The sequence below is a fragment of the Anarhichas minor genome, unplaced genomic scaffold, assembly GCF_050575085.1.
Source record: "Anarhichas minor isolate MPS153535 unplaced genomic scaffold, ASM5057508v1 ptg000017l, whole genome shotgun sequence".
Taxonomy (NCBI): domain Eukaryota; kingdom Metazoa; phylum Chordata; class Actinopteri; order Perciformes; family Anarhichadidae; genus Anarhichas; species Anarhichas minor.
This window is the reverse complement of record NW_027466463.1, coordinates 1,434,019-1,447,462: the sequence shown is the minus strand read 5'-3', so window position 1 is coordinate 1,447,462 and position 13,444 is coordinate 1,434,019. Positions and strand designations below refer to the sequence as shown.

Sequence of the window (13,444 nt, the reverse complement as noted above, 5' to 3'; positions counted from 1 at the left end):
TCATGAACCAGGTGTTGAGGGACGTTCCACAGTTTGCGGCTGCCTACTTGGATGATGTTGTCGTCTTCAGCCAGACATGGGAGGAACATGTTTCTCACCTGCGACAGGTCCTCCACCTGATCAAGACTGCTGGGCTAACCATCAACCCACTCAAGTGTGCCTTTGCCCAGAAGCAAGTGGAGTACTTGGGCCACGTGGTTGGACAAGGCGTGGTCAAGCCTCGAGTGGGAAAGGTTGATGCCATTCATTCATATCCTGTGCCCACCACCAAGAAGAAGGTTCGTGCCTTTTTTGGGCTTGTGTGGTGGTACAGCAAATTCATCCCCCACTTTGCTGAGAAAGGAGCCATACTCACCAACCTCACCAAGGCCTCAGCCCCAAACAAAGTCAGATGGAATGAAGGATGTGATCAGGCCTTCAAAGACCTCAAGGGGGCAATTACAAGTGAGTCTGTTCTCCACAGTCCTGACTTTTCTCAACCATTCATTCTGCAGACAGATGCCTCAGGGGTTGGTCTTGGCGCAGTGCTCCTTCAGGAGACGGATGGAGAGAGACGTCCACTATTGTTCCTGAGTCGTAAGCTCCTGGACCGAGAGACAAGATACTCTACTGTGGAGAAGGAGTGTTTGGCCATGAAGTGGGCCATTGAGGTACTACTTCTTCTCCATAGCTGCCCCCTCCCTCTGGAACTCTCTCCCCAAACACATCCGAGACTGCACCGATCTTTCCATATTCAAATCCCAAATCAAAACTCACCTGTTCAAAACTGCTTTTAATGTGGCTATTATTGTGTATTTTATGTTTTTAGTGTATTGCTTTTATATATGATTATTTTAATGTAAAGTGTCTTTGAGTATTTTGAAAAGCGCTATATAAATAAAATTTATTATTACTTACTTACTTCATCCTTGAGATGGATCATCGTGCTCTGCAATGGCTAAATCGGATGAGAGACTCCAACACGTGTCTCACAGCGTGGTACCTGTCACTACAACCCTATGACTTTACAGTCACGTACCATCCGGGGAAAGCCAACCTTGTGGCAGATTGTCTCTCCAGAGTACATGAAGACTGAGATACTGTACTCTCGGGAGAGGGGGGAGGAAATGTAACGACGCACCACCGTTACTTAGACCACGGATAGTGGGTGAGATGGGGTGTGATGGAGTCAAGGAGAACACAAGTTATTGTATGGATTTATTGTTGGACTGTGGATGCTGGGAGCCATGTGCACAGCTAGGACACAGAGCTGGTCCTTTTGTTCTCCCTGCCAACAAACAGACAACTGCAGTCAGTGAGAAAGTGAATAGACTTGACTGTGGTAAATGTCTATGTGGCAGAACATTACTGCGTATATATGCAACAACTTACCTCTGCCTGTTTCCTCTTCCCAGGGTGTTCGGGCAAAATACTTCCCCGGGGGCTCGAGCACCCATTTATAGTTCTGGGAAATACCAACTACAGGAAGCGGGTAGGGGGAAGTGAAGATGTGTTGCTGTGTTTATTTAGATAAATGATGGTGTTTATAATTTACTTTATTTATAGGCATTATAATTAGATGTTAATTAATATGGATACTTGTGGTGTGGGTAAAATCAGGTAAATATTTATTATACATATATGGTTAGAAATATAGTTACACGTGTGTGTGTGTATATAGGGGCCTCATTTTGTTTGTGTGGAAAGAATTAGTGGAGGCAACTAGACACTGGTGTCAACGTTGGTGCGATCGTCGACTTTTAAAAATAAAAGCAGCATCTTCTGAAACCTCTCTGGACTCCTGAACTGTTCATTTGACTCCATGGCCACTCGGGCATGTTTACATAGGCCAACCCTGGAAGTTAGCATTGCAGTGGGTTCCCTCAACAAAAAGCCAATGGTATTTTTCCTTTGGATTTTGATCATTGCAGGAAATAAGCCCTGTGGCAAACAAGCATTTATTATACTTTTATGATTTTTGAAGCAATTGGCAGAAGTAAAAAGCTAACATTAGGCTATAAACAAACTACACCGCGGTTGCATGAGTGGAAGTATTCACAATGTGGCTGTGACGGTGGACTAGTCAGCGAGATGACTTTTTGTTGTCTCATTTAGCCACTTGTTAGCAACTGCCTTTTTGAAGACACTTAAAGCTTCAAAATGACTTCCTGTTGTATTTGTATCGTAGACTAAAATGTTAACCACAGACCTATTCTCAGACATCTAACCAAAAAACCCAATGAGGCAAGGGAACTGGAAGTCCAAAAAAGGTCGACTCATTTCCGGTTTTTAGGAATCCTGCACCATGTTACAGCCCCTTACCCCCAGAGGCTTATCAGTCATCAGACCGATAGCCAGTGGGTTCCCAGATTGGTGTTCTTGTGGTAAGGATGGCCTCTGAGTGAGGCGACGGTCCTGAAAGATACATATACAAGTTTTCTTTCATTTACTATTGTGTTATATTATGAAAATAATGCTGAGAACGGTATGCATTGTGATTTATCCTAATGCTAAACCTGTTGTGCATTTTATTTTGCCAGTGAGATAAAGCATTGTATGAATGCTAAAGATTGCTGTTTTAGCTGTCCTCTCAACGCCCTCTGAGTCAGATGAAGGCCCTGAAAGCTACAAAAGCACATTTTCGCTCATGTTCTTTCTGTTATTTTATGAACATAAATAAATACCAATATAATCAATATGTACTTCACTTGCAGCTCACATTGCTGCAGTGTTTAACAGTGGCGTCTGTGGTGGGATGAGGTTGATCAAACCTTGCAAAGTAAAATAGTTTCTTGAAAAAAAAGAAAAGAAAAATCTGTGACTTTAATCTTAGAGAATTTCTGAGTTTTTCTGAAATGTATTACTTGACAATCTCAAAGAATTTGTCTAAATATTGCTAAATATTTACAGTAATTATTTTTACTTTGTTCTGCAATGTCCCTAAAATGCTGTTGTATTCAATGTGGAATGTGAGTTGATGGTATCGGGTTTCACTAGCACGACTTTGATTCTGAAAGCAGGGTCTGCTTCAGAGGCTCAACGCTGGTCATATGGTATCACACATGGTCGTCCTCTGTGAGCATCTTTTCCCTGTTATCAGGCTGAACTCCATTGATGTCAAGTACCAGATCTGGAAGCTGGGGGTTGTATTCACAGACAATGTGAGTATGTCGAGGCACAGCCATGCATGTCTGCATGTGGATTCATTGCTCAGTTTCCCGTTCACAGTAATTCTTAACTTTTAATGAAAATTAAGTATTTCATTGATAAAAAATTATTAAACTGTGCCTTAATTTACCATCATTTTCTGATTTCTGATTCAAATAAACCACACTATCAATACATTACACTCCGTATATTGCCTTAAACTGACTTATTGAATACAATTATAGCTGTTACTGATGTGGTTTCTTGCCGATATGGGAATATTTCATGAATTATGTATTTATTACCTGGGTATGTACAGCAAACAAATTGTGAAACTTAAAACCCAAAATCTTGAAACATCTTCTGTATTAATTAAAGACAATCATGATGTAATTATTTCAAACTTGCACAAAGAACATCTTGGTAAAAACATATATATTTTAAGAAACGCATCGGTAATATATACATTAATATAGTAAATGTTTTATCAATGCAGGGTTTACGTTCAGCTTTCTGTCTCTACAGTCACTTCAAATCACGTTATCATGAACTGATTGACTAACCTGCAAATAAAGCCACAAATTGAGCATTGGTATGATTTGACTAACCTCTCTCTCCCTGGCTCCTTGCAGTCCTCCCTGTATCTGGCCTGGTATATGACCATGTCCATCCTGGGTCACTATAACAACTTCTTCTTTGCTGCCCATCTGCTCGACATCGCCATGGGCTTCAAGACACTCCGAACCATCCTGTCCTCAGTCACTCACAATGGCAAACAGGTAAACTACTGCGTTCTCAGCTGCAGTATAGTCAACATAAATACAACTGCACACATATTTTGACTTTAGCTCGCTTGTACTCAAACACCTAGCTGCAACTACTCTATGTTATACAAAATAACATAGAAATGATTTAGTCCCCATCTAAAGTCCCACTGGCAGACTAGACAGCTAGCTATCTAACGTCTACGCTGATGATACTCAGATCTACCTTCAAGACATTAAATGTCTCTAAGACATTAAAGAATGGTTAGCTCATAATTTCCTTTATTTAAATGAGGACAGGAAAGAGATGCTACCCTTTGGCCCGCCACACCATACCACTGTTACTGTCAACAAGTCATTTAAAACACTGCAGCCAGGTTATTAACGAGGTAAGAAAACACGAGACCACATCACCCCTATCCTTGCATCATTACACTGGCTCCCCGTTCATATCAGGATGAACTTCAAAATATTTCTAATTGTATACAAATCCCCCATGTGGCCTGCTGGCTGTGCCCTGTTCATAGAGGGAAAAGGCGGGGATGGGATTTTAGTGCAGCGGGTCCTCGGCTCTGGAATAGCCTGCCTGAGGTCGTTAGACAGGATGAGGACTTATGACTACTGGTGACGAGTAGTTCTCTTGAAAACCGATGTTGAATACACTTATTGTAAGTCGCTTTGGATAAAAGCGTCTGCTAAACGACTGTAATGTATGGATGTTGCAGACAAAATATATTGTCTTTACCTACAGGCATATGAAGTCCAAATTTACCGAGGAAAGAAAAGTGAAGAACTGAATGCTTAACCCTAAATATTAATTTTTTTTAAATGCAAAAGAGCTGACTGATAATGATCTACTTGAGTTAACAATGTTGTACTATTGTGCATCACAGCAGCCTCGTCCTCTCTCCTGTCTTCCAGCTGGTGTTAACAGTTGGCCTGTTAGCAGTGGTGGTGTACCTCTACACAGTAGTGGCCTTCAACTTCTTCAGGAAGTTTTACAACAAGGGTGAAGATGGAGAACTGCCAGACATGAAGTGCGACGACATGTTGACAGTGAGTATGAGTAGAATTGTTTAGCTTTTAGGGGCTGTAGTGCGGTCAGACCACAGACTGAATATAAAAGTGGACGTAGTCACCGCGACATCGTCCATTGCTTTGTGGACTACGGTCTATCTGTGAGACCGCAGTACAACAGGTCACGACTGCTACATGCCACAGCATCAAAACAGGAGCATATCAATCTCGGGCAAGCCTCCGAGGCCGAGGGGCTTTATTTCTAGGGTTCTGGTTTAGCAAACTGATATCGGTGCCAATATGTGCTTTTACTGTGTGCTGTTCATTGTTGGCCGGATTGTTTCATAAGTAGCCAGTTTACAAGCTCATTTTAAACTGATATAAAGCAAATCTTCTGCAGACGACAGCCGGTGGGTTCAAAGATTTCCTTTCAGTCAATGTGTTCCGCCTCCTCCTTTGCTCCCATCTCGTTGCCTCCTGAATCTAACATGTTTCATTCTGTTAGGCGTGTGAACATGGGGTTCTATGGGGATTGACCTCGTTTTTGCAGCCAGCCTCAAGAAGCCATTTTAGGAACTGAACTTTTAGACACTTTAGCGTGAGTCCGACACATTCTCAACATATTGTGCTTTACTAGAATGGCAAGTACAGTTGAGTGCAATGACTCAAAGGAGCATCCCAGCACAACAGCATAACTTTGATGGCCAGTGTTAACTGTGAGCATTATGACAACATTTTACATTGGGATAAGGAACAAATACTTGATATGAAATTTTATAAATGAGCTTACAATGAATACAATATGGGTGAGGGGTGAGTTAATAGTGTTTGAGGTGTGTCGACAAGTAGCCGTCAGATGTATGGTGACAGTAAGTGATTGGATATGAGGAACTGATGTGAACCAAAAGCTATACTGGGAGCTGAGACTGATCTTTCTGGTGACTTTTCAAGCAGATATTCTGAAACTAAAATCTGCACATTACATCTGTTAAGATATCTTTATCTTTAGCTCTGTGCAGTAGCTCACTGATGTTACGCACATGTCAGTAAAGCCTGTCTCATTGAAAGTAGGAAGTATCCGAGGAGCCTGTCAGTAAAGAGCGTCCAGCTCCATTTATGGACAGAAAGTCATGGGTCCGAGCTTTTAGTCTGACAGTGTACACCCTCAGGCTCTATATGCGGTTCAGCTGAGCTGCTGTAAGATTACACGCTCTTTTTTTGTCCTGTTCGTTTTCCAGCTATCTGAATCAGAAGGATCAACCTGGGGTGCTTATCATTATGAAAGCTCAATTAAAAGCTCTTTTGGGTACAGTAACTGATGATCCTGGATAATGGGATCTGGAATGGAAAGTGGAAACAGGAAACCGTTTTCATGATGCAGGGAGCAGGTTAGCTGCAGTAGCAGCATAAGCTACTGTTGTGGTCTATCCTCGTTAAAGGTGAATTAGCTTTGGGGTACAGGTTAGTGACACTGTGAGTTTAGCCCAACGATAGCTTCATGCAACAGGCCATGGTACACTGACACCAGGTTTATTATGCATTTTAAACTTTGGTTGTGTAACTCATCATATTTACACAAAGGTTGGTGCCCTTGATGCTCATAATCAGGTATAATCAGGTAGGATGCGTAAACATGTGTAACATGTATCATACGAGTCAGATATCTAGGAACATCTTGTCAATGCAGGAGGAAGGAAACAAGTGACGACACAATGAATGACTGCTGTGATGAGGCTGTTCCTGCTACCAAGCCATCTGATAGAAATACTATAAAAGGACTCTGTGGTGTGTGTTTTCTGGGGGTGGGAGGGGGCCTTCTGTCACCCGGAAATTTCAGGACAGACACACACACACTCTAATCCCCTATAGTCAGTCACCCATAGCATTCCATAGAGCTCTTCTGTTTCCTATTAAGGGGCCGTGGGTGGCAGCTCGAACTGGTCTACAGGAAGGTGACAGGGGCTTAGTGGGATGGAGGGATGGACTGATAAAGGGCCACTGCCTCTGGCAGGTTTTTGCTCTTTCCTCTCCTCCCTTTATGTGAATAAATCCCTTACAATAATACTCACAGCAGAATGAGAGGATCAGAGCTGATCGCTTCCTTTCTCTTCACTTGTTTTTTCTCTTGAACTTCGTCTTTGTCTTTCTGTAATGGGGTTTTCCCATCATCTGCTCTCTCTCTCTTTCTGCTCACTTCTTCTCTGCCTCCTGTTCCCTTTATAAACACAGTATGTCTGTTTAACCTTTGAAGTCTTTCACCCTTTTTCCAGGTTTCGCATTTACTTAGACGAATTATCTTTCTTTCAAAGGCATTTTCTCTTTTTAAGTGATTATCGTTTTTGTACTTTGTTGCTCAAATATATAATCAATGACCTGCAATTTTTAAATATTACTGTAATTTAGTGCAACATCACAAAAAATCTTTGCACATTCATTGCAATATCTCAGCGAAGTGGTTGTGAATTCAGTCGATGCGAGTTGGGACAGTCTCAACCGGTTCCTATTTCAAATCCAGCACGTTCCATGTCTCCCCCCGTGTGTCTCTCGCCCTTCTCTCCCAGTGCTACATGTTCCACATGTATGTAGGTGTGAGAGCAGGTGGAGGAATTGGTGACCAGATTGAGGACCCAGCAGGTGACGAGTATGAGATCTATCGCATCATCTTTGACATTACCTTCTTCTTCTTCGTCATTGTTATCCTCCTGGCCATCATCCAGGGTGAGAGATCGGACACACACACACACACACACACACACACACACACACACACACACACACAGACTGGCAGTAAAGAACCCATGGAGATGACTCCCTTTTGTTGTTATGCTGGTTAAGCTAAAACTAGTCCTGAGCTGCCTCCATCACAGTCTGGGTCAGATCCTGATCTTGTAGCTATGCCTCAGCAGTAATGATCATGAGCGGCTTTTATGTTCTTAAATCTGGAAGGTCTGACATCTGAGACTTGAGTTTACATTCGCCTATAAATTTGCCATCTTTTTACAGTAACACTGTCAACTCATAAGCATGAATTAATGTAATTTGGGCAGTAACTAAAGATGTTATAACACTCTTTAAGACACAGTCATTGAAAAATACACACTGAGTTTTGTCTCTCTTGAGCAACTCATTTTTCGTATCTGCATAAGAGTGGATTGTCTCGCTTTATTCCCTGGCCACTTCACCATTATTAAAATGTAAGTGTATTTATGAAAATATCACAAGAGTTCGACGCTGTCCTTTAATTAAGGATCCAACGAAACAGATCTCATGACTGGAAACTGTAACGTCCTGCTCGCTGGTCTGTCTAAGACATCACTTAGCAAACTTTAGCTTGTACAGGATACAGCAGCTGGAGTACTAACAGAGATAAGAAGAGAACCTGTCAGTCCAGTGCTCGCCTCTCTACACTGGCTGCCAGCATCCTATATGATTGATTTTAAAGTTATTTTATTGGTTTTAAAAGCTCTTAATGATACGGCACCCTCTTACAATCATACTTCACTCATACTACTACAATCAGATTGTGTGAGTAACTCTTTACCGAGGTCTTCTCTTAGATGAAGAACCTTGTCTCTTATTAGAGAGTAAATGAATGAATGCCTTTCTTTTATTTTGTAGTTTGACAGATTTTCCAGTGTAAAATATTTCCAAATTGCAGACATTTTGCTCGCTCTGGCTAACCTTACACTCTCAGCTATGACCTGCCGGGTTGGCACTGAGCATGAACAAATCAGCAGGGATGAAAAGGAAGCCAGCTGGCTCACTCGTTAGCTACATTCTCACAGATACCCAATTCAGCTTAATGCTGTGTTCACACCAAACACGAATATGCACAATTTGCGTATTTCACGTGATGCAGTGCTGCGAGAGATTCTCCTCTCGACGTTGTTGAATCAGAAAACAAAACATCAGCGGGCACCCAGAGCTCTTCCTCACAGGGACCAGACGGAACTATGGGTATAAATGTATGGGCATAAAACATAGACTGTCCATGTTATAAACAATAACGTCGCTGCCGTATTTAAGAATAGATCACACTATTCTGAATATTGATGGAGAAGATTCAATGTTAGCATAGCCTAGCACTAATCGATCTGATCTCCATTCAGAAAAGAAGCATTTTGAAAGTTGTTTGCTTGTCATCTTGCGGCCAGACTTAACAAATAATGAATTCAGACTTTTTACAAATCTGTATTATTATGTAGCTATCAGTTTATTTATATTAAATTACAGCTAAATCAGTTAATTCTGGGGTTCATACTGCTGGAGTAAACCAGCCGGTGTGTAGCTTGCTAGATACAGTGAATTCACAGAGCACATCCTGATGATGTTATGAACCCAGACATGACGGCGTTTGGTTTCCCGGGATATCGTGGATATCGACATGTAACAAGCAGCAATGATGAACAGCATGCGAAAATTTGCTTCACATTTGGTGTGAACACAACATTGTGATTTATCAGAGCCATTTCAGATACTGATACAACTCTCACTGCAATAACTGCAACATCTAGATTCATAGCACTATTAAAGGTCCATTAGATAAAACAAAAGACTTTCAGGTGGTTGTGGTCCAGGTAGCTAATGTCTACACCATCTGTGGTCTGAACACTCTAGGGTTGATCATTGATGCTTTTGGGGAACTGAGGGACCAGCAGGAACAAGTGAAAGAAGACATGGAGGTGAAAAGACCCACACTCACACATTCTTACCAAACACTGTACTACTATACAGCACATGAATGACAGGTCTAATGTAGAAATATATGGAAGTAAACACTGCAGGTAAATGTTTTGTGTAATGACAATCACTTAACCCTGACACGGTTCTCTTTTCCAGACCAAATGTTTCATCTGTGGGATAGGTAATGACTACTTTGACACGGTGCCACATGGCTTTGAAACGCACACGCTACAGGAGCACAACCTTGCCAACTATCTGTGAGTACATCTGGAGATAGTGTGTGTTTGTTTGTGTACCGGCTGCTCTGAGTTTTTTGAGCGATGACACACAAATCAATAAACGTTGGTGTGGCTGTTGGAGGTTCCTGCTAGCTCGCTGGTTAGCTGCCATTTTCCCAAGTTTGGTGGGCCCTCCCCTTCCACTGCTTAGCCAAGATGGTGACCATGGAGGATGAGCGTTCGCAAGGTTTCAAGAACAATTTTTTTGGTCATTATGCAACACAGGGTTGAACAACGAAATGTAGTTGCAGCCCATTACAAGAAAAACACGACAAACACAAAAGTGTATTCCTGCATTCTTTTAAACTTGCATCAGGAGGAAGGCAACATCATGGAAACACTGTCCGTCACATTTGACTGTTTGAGCACCAAGCATCAGTGTAAACACTGAGTCCGCCTCCTCTCGTCCCACCGGAGTCCTGCTGTCCGCCCGTCAAGTGCAGCTGGATCCAGGACTACGATGGAGCCAGGTCTCTGTGAAGACGTGGGCACAACAGTCACTGAAATTATTTTGTTTTTGGTGATAATCCACCCCAAATCTGTTTCATTATTATAACTATGTGTAATACTTTTCATAATTTGTGGGAAAATACTCTGCTCCTTTGAGCTCTGTTGATAGTATAATGGTTGGATTTTATTAAAATCAGGCTCTGTTGGTGTGTGTGTGCATGTGTGATAATATTGTAAGATGTTTTTTCTAATGTGTGTGTTTCAGATTCTTTGTGATGTATCTCATCAATAAAGATGAAACGGAGCACACAGGCCAGGTAAAGCAGCTCATTTTCCTTTGGTCTCAGCGCATGTCCATTACTGTGATATTGTAATGTGGTTAGTGGCCCACAGCTCTGCTTCAAACTTCCCTACAGTCTTTCGGATCCCTGCTGCTTGCATTATTGAAGCCTCAGTATGCTTCAAATAAAGTGCTCGTCATGTCCTCTAACATCTGAAACCTTTCCGATAGTAAATGGGGAATCTTGCCCCTCTGTATGATGGCCTGCCTTTCGCCTTGCAGTTGAGTTTGGCCATTGGTAACAGGTAGAAACACTCTGGCCCTGGTCGTACAATGGTTTGTTGAAGCATACTGAGGCCTTTAATGGCTCAGTAGCTGTATTTCCCTTCACATACTGTATTTATAGACGGTATAGCTGACTACAGATCTGTTGTATATAATGTACTACCTTCCTTCCTCCACCCATCTGTCTGTCTTAAAGGAATCTTACGTATGGAAGATGTACCAGGAGCGTTGCTGGGAGTTTTTCCCTGCTGGTGACTGTTTCCGGAAACAGTACGAGGATCAGCTCAACTGATCTGTTCTTGGAGCAACAAACTCTTCCCTTCCATACTGTAACCTGTTCAAGGCCCTCTAAAGCCATCTTTCCGTTGCTTCTCCCTCAAACCTTTCTTACTGTTCTCTAAGGAGTCCCTGTTCTACCGAACAACAGGTTCTACATTCGACTCCATTTCCCAGTAGAGGAACCACATCTCCAGCCTCCTCAACAGGCCCCACCCTAAGCTCTTGCTGGCTCTTCCTCATCCAGGCACTCAACTTGCCAGCTCTGCCCCAACTTCCAGCACACTTTGTTTGGAATGCTTCTAACTCTGACTTTGTACATAGAAAATATCAGAGTATATGCGGTACAATACGGGACTGGTGGCACGTCAAGGTTTTTAGCTCAGATGATGACTTCTTTGCTTTATCCTATTCTACATTCACAGTAACAAGCAAAAAATACTAAGGGATACTGGAGAAAAGGAAAAAGGAAGGACGAGATGGACGAGGGAGGAGAGTAGAAGGAAAATGAAGAGAGAATTCTTCCTGAAAGACTTTCAGGACTGACCGATACACAAAGACACAAACATGACTTTTCATGTGTACAATGCACGTTGCATGTAGGTACAGGTTGTGGATGCAAAAAAGGAGCACCTGTTCAACCCTGCTGTGATCCAACACAACAGCTCTGCAATAATCTTTGAGAAGCTTACATGTCAGCTTTTGTTAAAGACTGTCAAAGAGGTGAGGGATTCCATTAAACTCTTTGTGGTACATGTGAAGTGGGAAGATATAAGGTGCCTCTAAATAATAATCTAATGCAACACCACCAAACTTCAGTCTCTGCAATTACCAGAGTCGAATCAACACCTCTGTGACACTGTCAACTAAAACTGAACATCCTGATCTTCACAAATAGGGCTGTTGTACTGGATTTAATTAAAGTATAGTTTACAGATGTTAATATTGTGTCCATACCCTGTACATGCCAACACTGTGTGTGAAGGGCTCCTTAACTAAGTGTTCACATTGCTAGCACCATGATCAAAAGTGCATTTTGTTCCAGTGGAGCTGAGTGACCTGGGAACTCAGCCAAAGTATGGACATCAACAAGTCATAATCCTCCATGAGCTTGCAAGTTATCTACATCTTTTTTTTCTTTTAAAAGACTACATAAATAAATAAATCCCCAAAACTATGTTTTCAAAATGGTTAAATTCATCTTTCTTGTATGTGATTTCTTTGCCCAGTAGCATCATGGCCTTGGGATAGAGATTTCTGTCTGTCCAACAGTCTGGTCCAGATCACAATAGGTGGGCAACTACTGGTCAGGTTGCCATGAAAGTTACTGAGCACATGACCTGATGCCACCATTCAGGCAAACTTTTCATCCTGCTTCTGGTCAAGGCTCTAAGAAGAGCGAAAAAGGTCAGCATGTTTGTTCTGTGCAGTAGTATTGTGGTGTGTAAGAAACATCACAGCTCTAGGTGTCACTAGTTAAGACTTTTTTCAATTAATGCTACTTAACTAGGGCTTGCTCGGTACTTTAGTTAATGAAACAATGAAGTTTTATTACAAAAAGCAATACCAAAGCAGCAAAAAAAAAAAAAGAGAGATTTGTCTGTTTCAGACTTTATTGCTGCAGACAAAGTTATCGCGTGCTTGTTAGCTAAGATAAATAATCAACCAGACTGGAGCAACCCATCAGTCACAGCTGGAGGACGGGCTGAAGACACATGATCAATGTAGGGGGATAGGAGAACGGAGGGTATAGTGCCTTACTAAGCCAGGGGTAAGTTATGCAAGCTGGAGGAGGAGAAGAGAGGAATATCGGAGAGCCTCACATAAATACAATGCAAAGACTGAGGATGACTCCTAGAGCAGGGTGACTGTGGTGGTGTTTATGAAAGACGGAAACACCACCATGTGTGAGCACTATAGGAAAGTAGAAATAGAAGGTCAGAGAGAGAAATGCCCTCAGGACTTTGTTGTTGGGAGTATAACATGACTGGCATGCCTCAATGGTCCTTGAGCAGTTGCAGTGCACACCTGTGTAGAAGTGTCACATTTGACATAATTTCACATTTCAGTTGTGCTTGTATTGTAGCTTTGTGCAGTGAAAAAGGGGGTGTGACAATTAAAACAAATGTACAGTTAATTGTGTTTTAATCAATTCTGTTTGAATATAAAGTACTGTCCAATGAACTTCAAACTGTCTTGAAGAGACAGCAGCAGCAAATGAAGATTGGAAATTGAGTGGGGATGTTCAACAGCAGGCGTGGAGTATGTTGTTAGGTTCAAGAACC

The 13,444-nt window shown here is 42.0% G+C and overlaps 1 protein-coding gene across 1 annotated transcript in view; it reads left to right on the top strand.

Annotated features, from left to right (window-relative positions):
* ryr2a (ryanodine receptor 2a (cardiac)) overlaps window positions 1-11,175 on the top strand; it is a 187,745-nt gene extending 176,570 nt beyond the window's left edge. The window contains exons 108-115 of the mRNA XM_076092739.1: window positions 3,080-3,140; window positions 3,759-3,905; window positions 4,812-4,946; window positions 7,469-7,625; window positions 9,525-9,589; window positions 9,747-9,847; window positions 10,584-10,635; window positions 11,080-11,175. Coding sequence (XP_075948854.1) covers window positions 3,080-3,140; window positions 3,759-3,905; window positions 4,812-4,946; window positions 7,469-7,625; window positions 9,525-9,589; window positions 9,747-9,847; window positions 10,584-10,635; window positions 11,080-11,175 — 814 coding nt within the window. The remainder of the gene's footprint in view (window positions 1-3,079; window positions 3,141-3,758; window positions 3,906-4,811; window positions 4,947-7,468; window positions 7,626-9,524; window positions 9,590-9,746; window positions 9,848-10,583; window positions 10,636-11,079) is intronic.
* The last annotated feature ends 2,269 nt before the right edge of the window (window positions 11,176-13,444 follow it).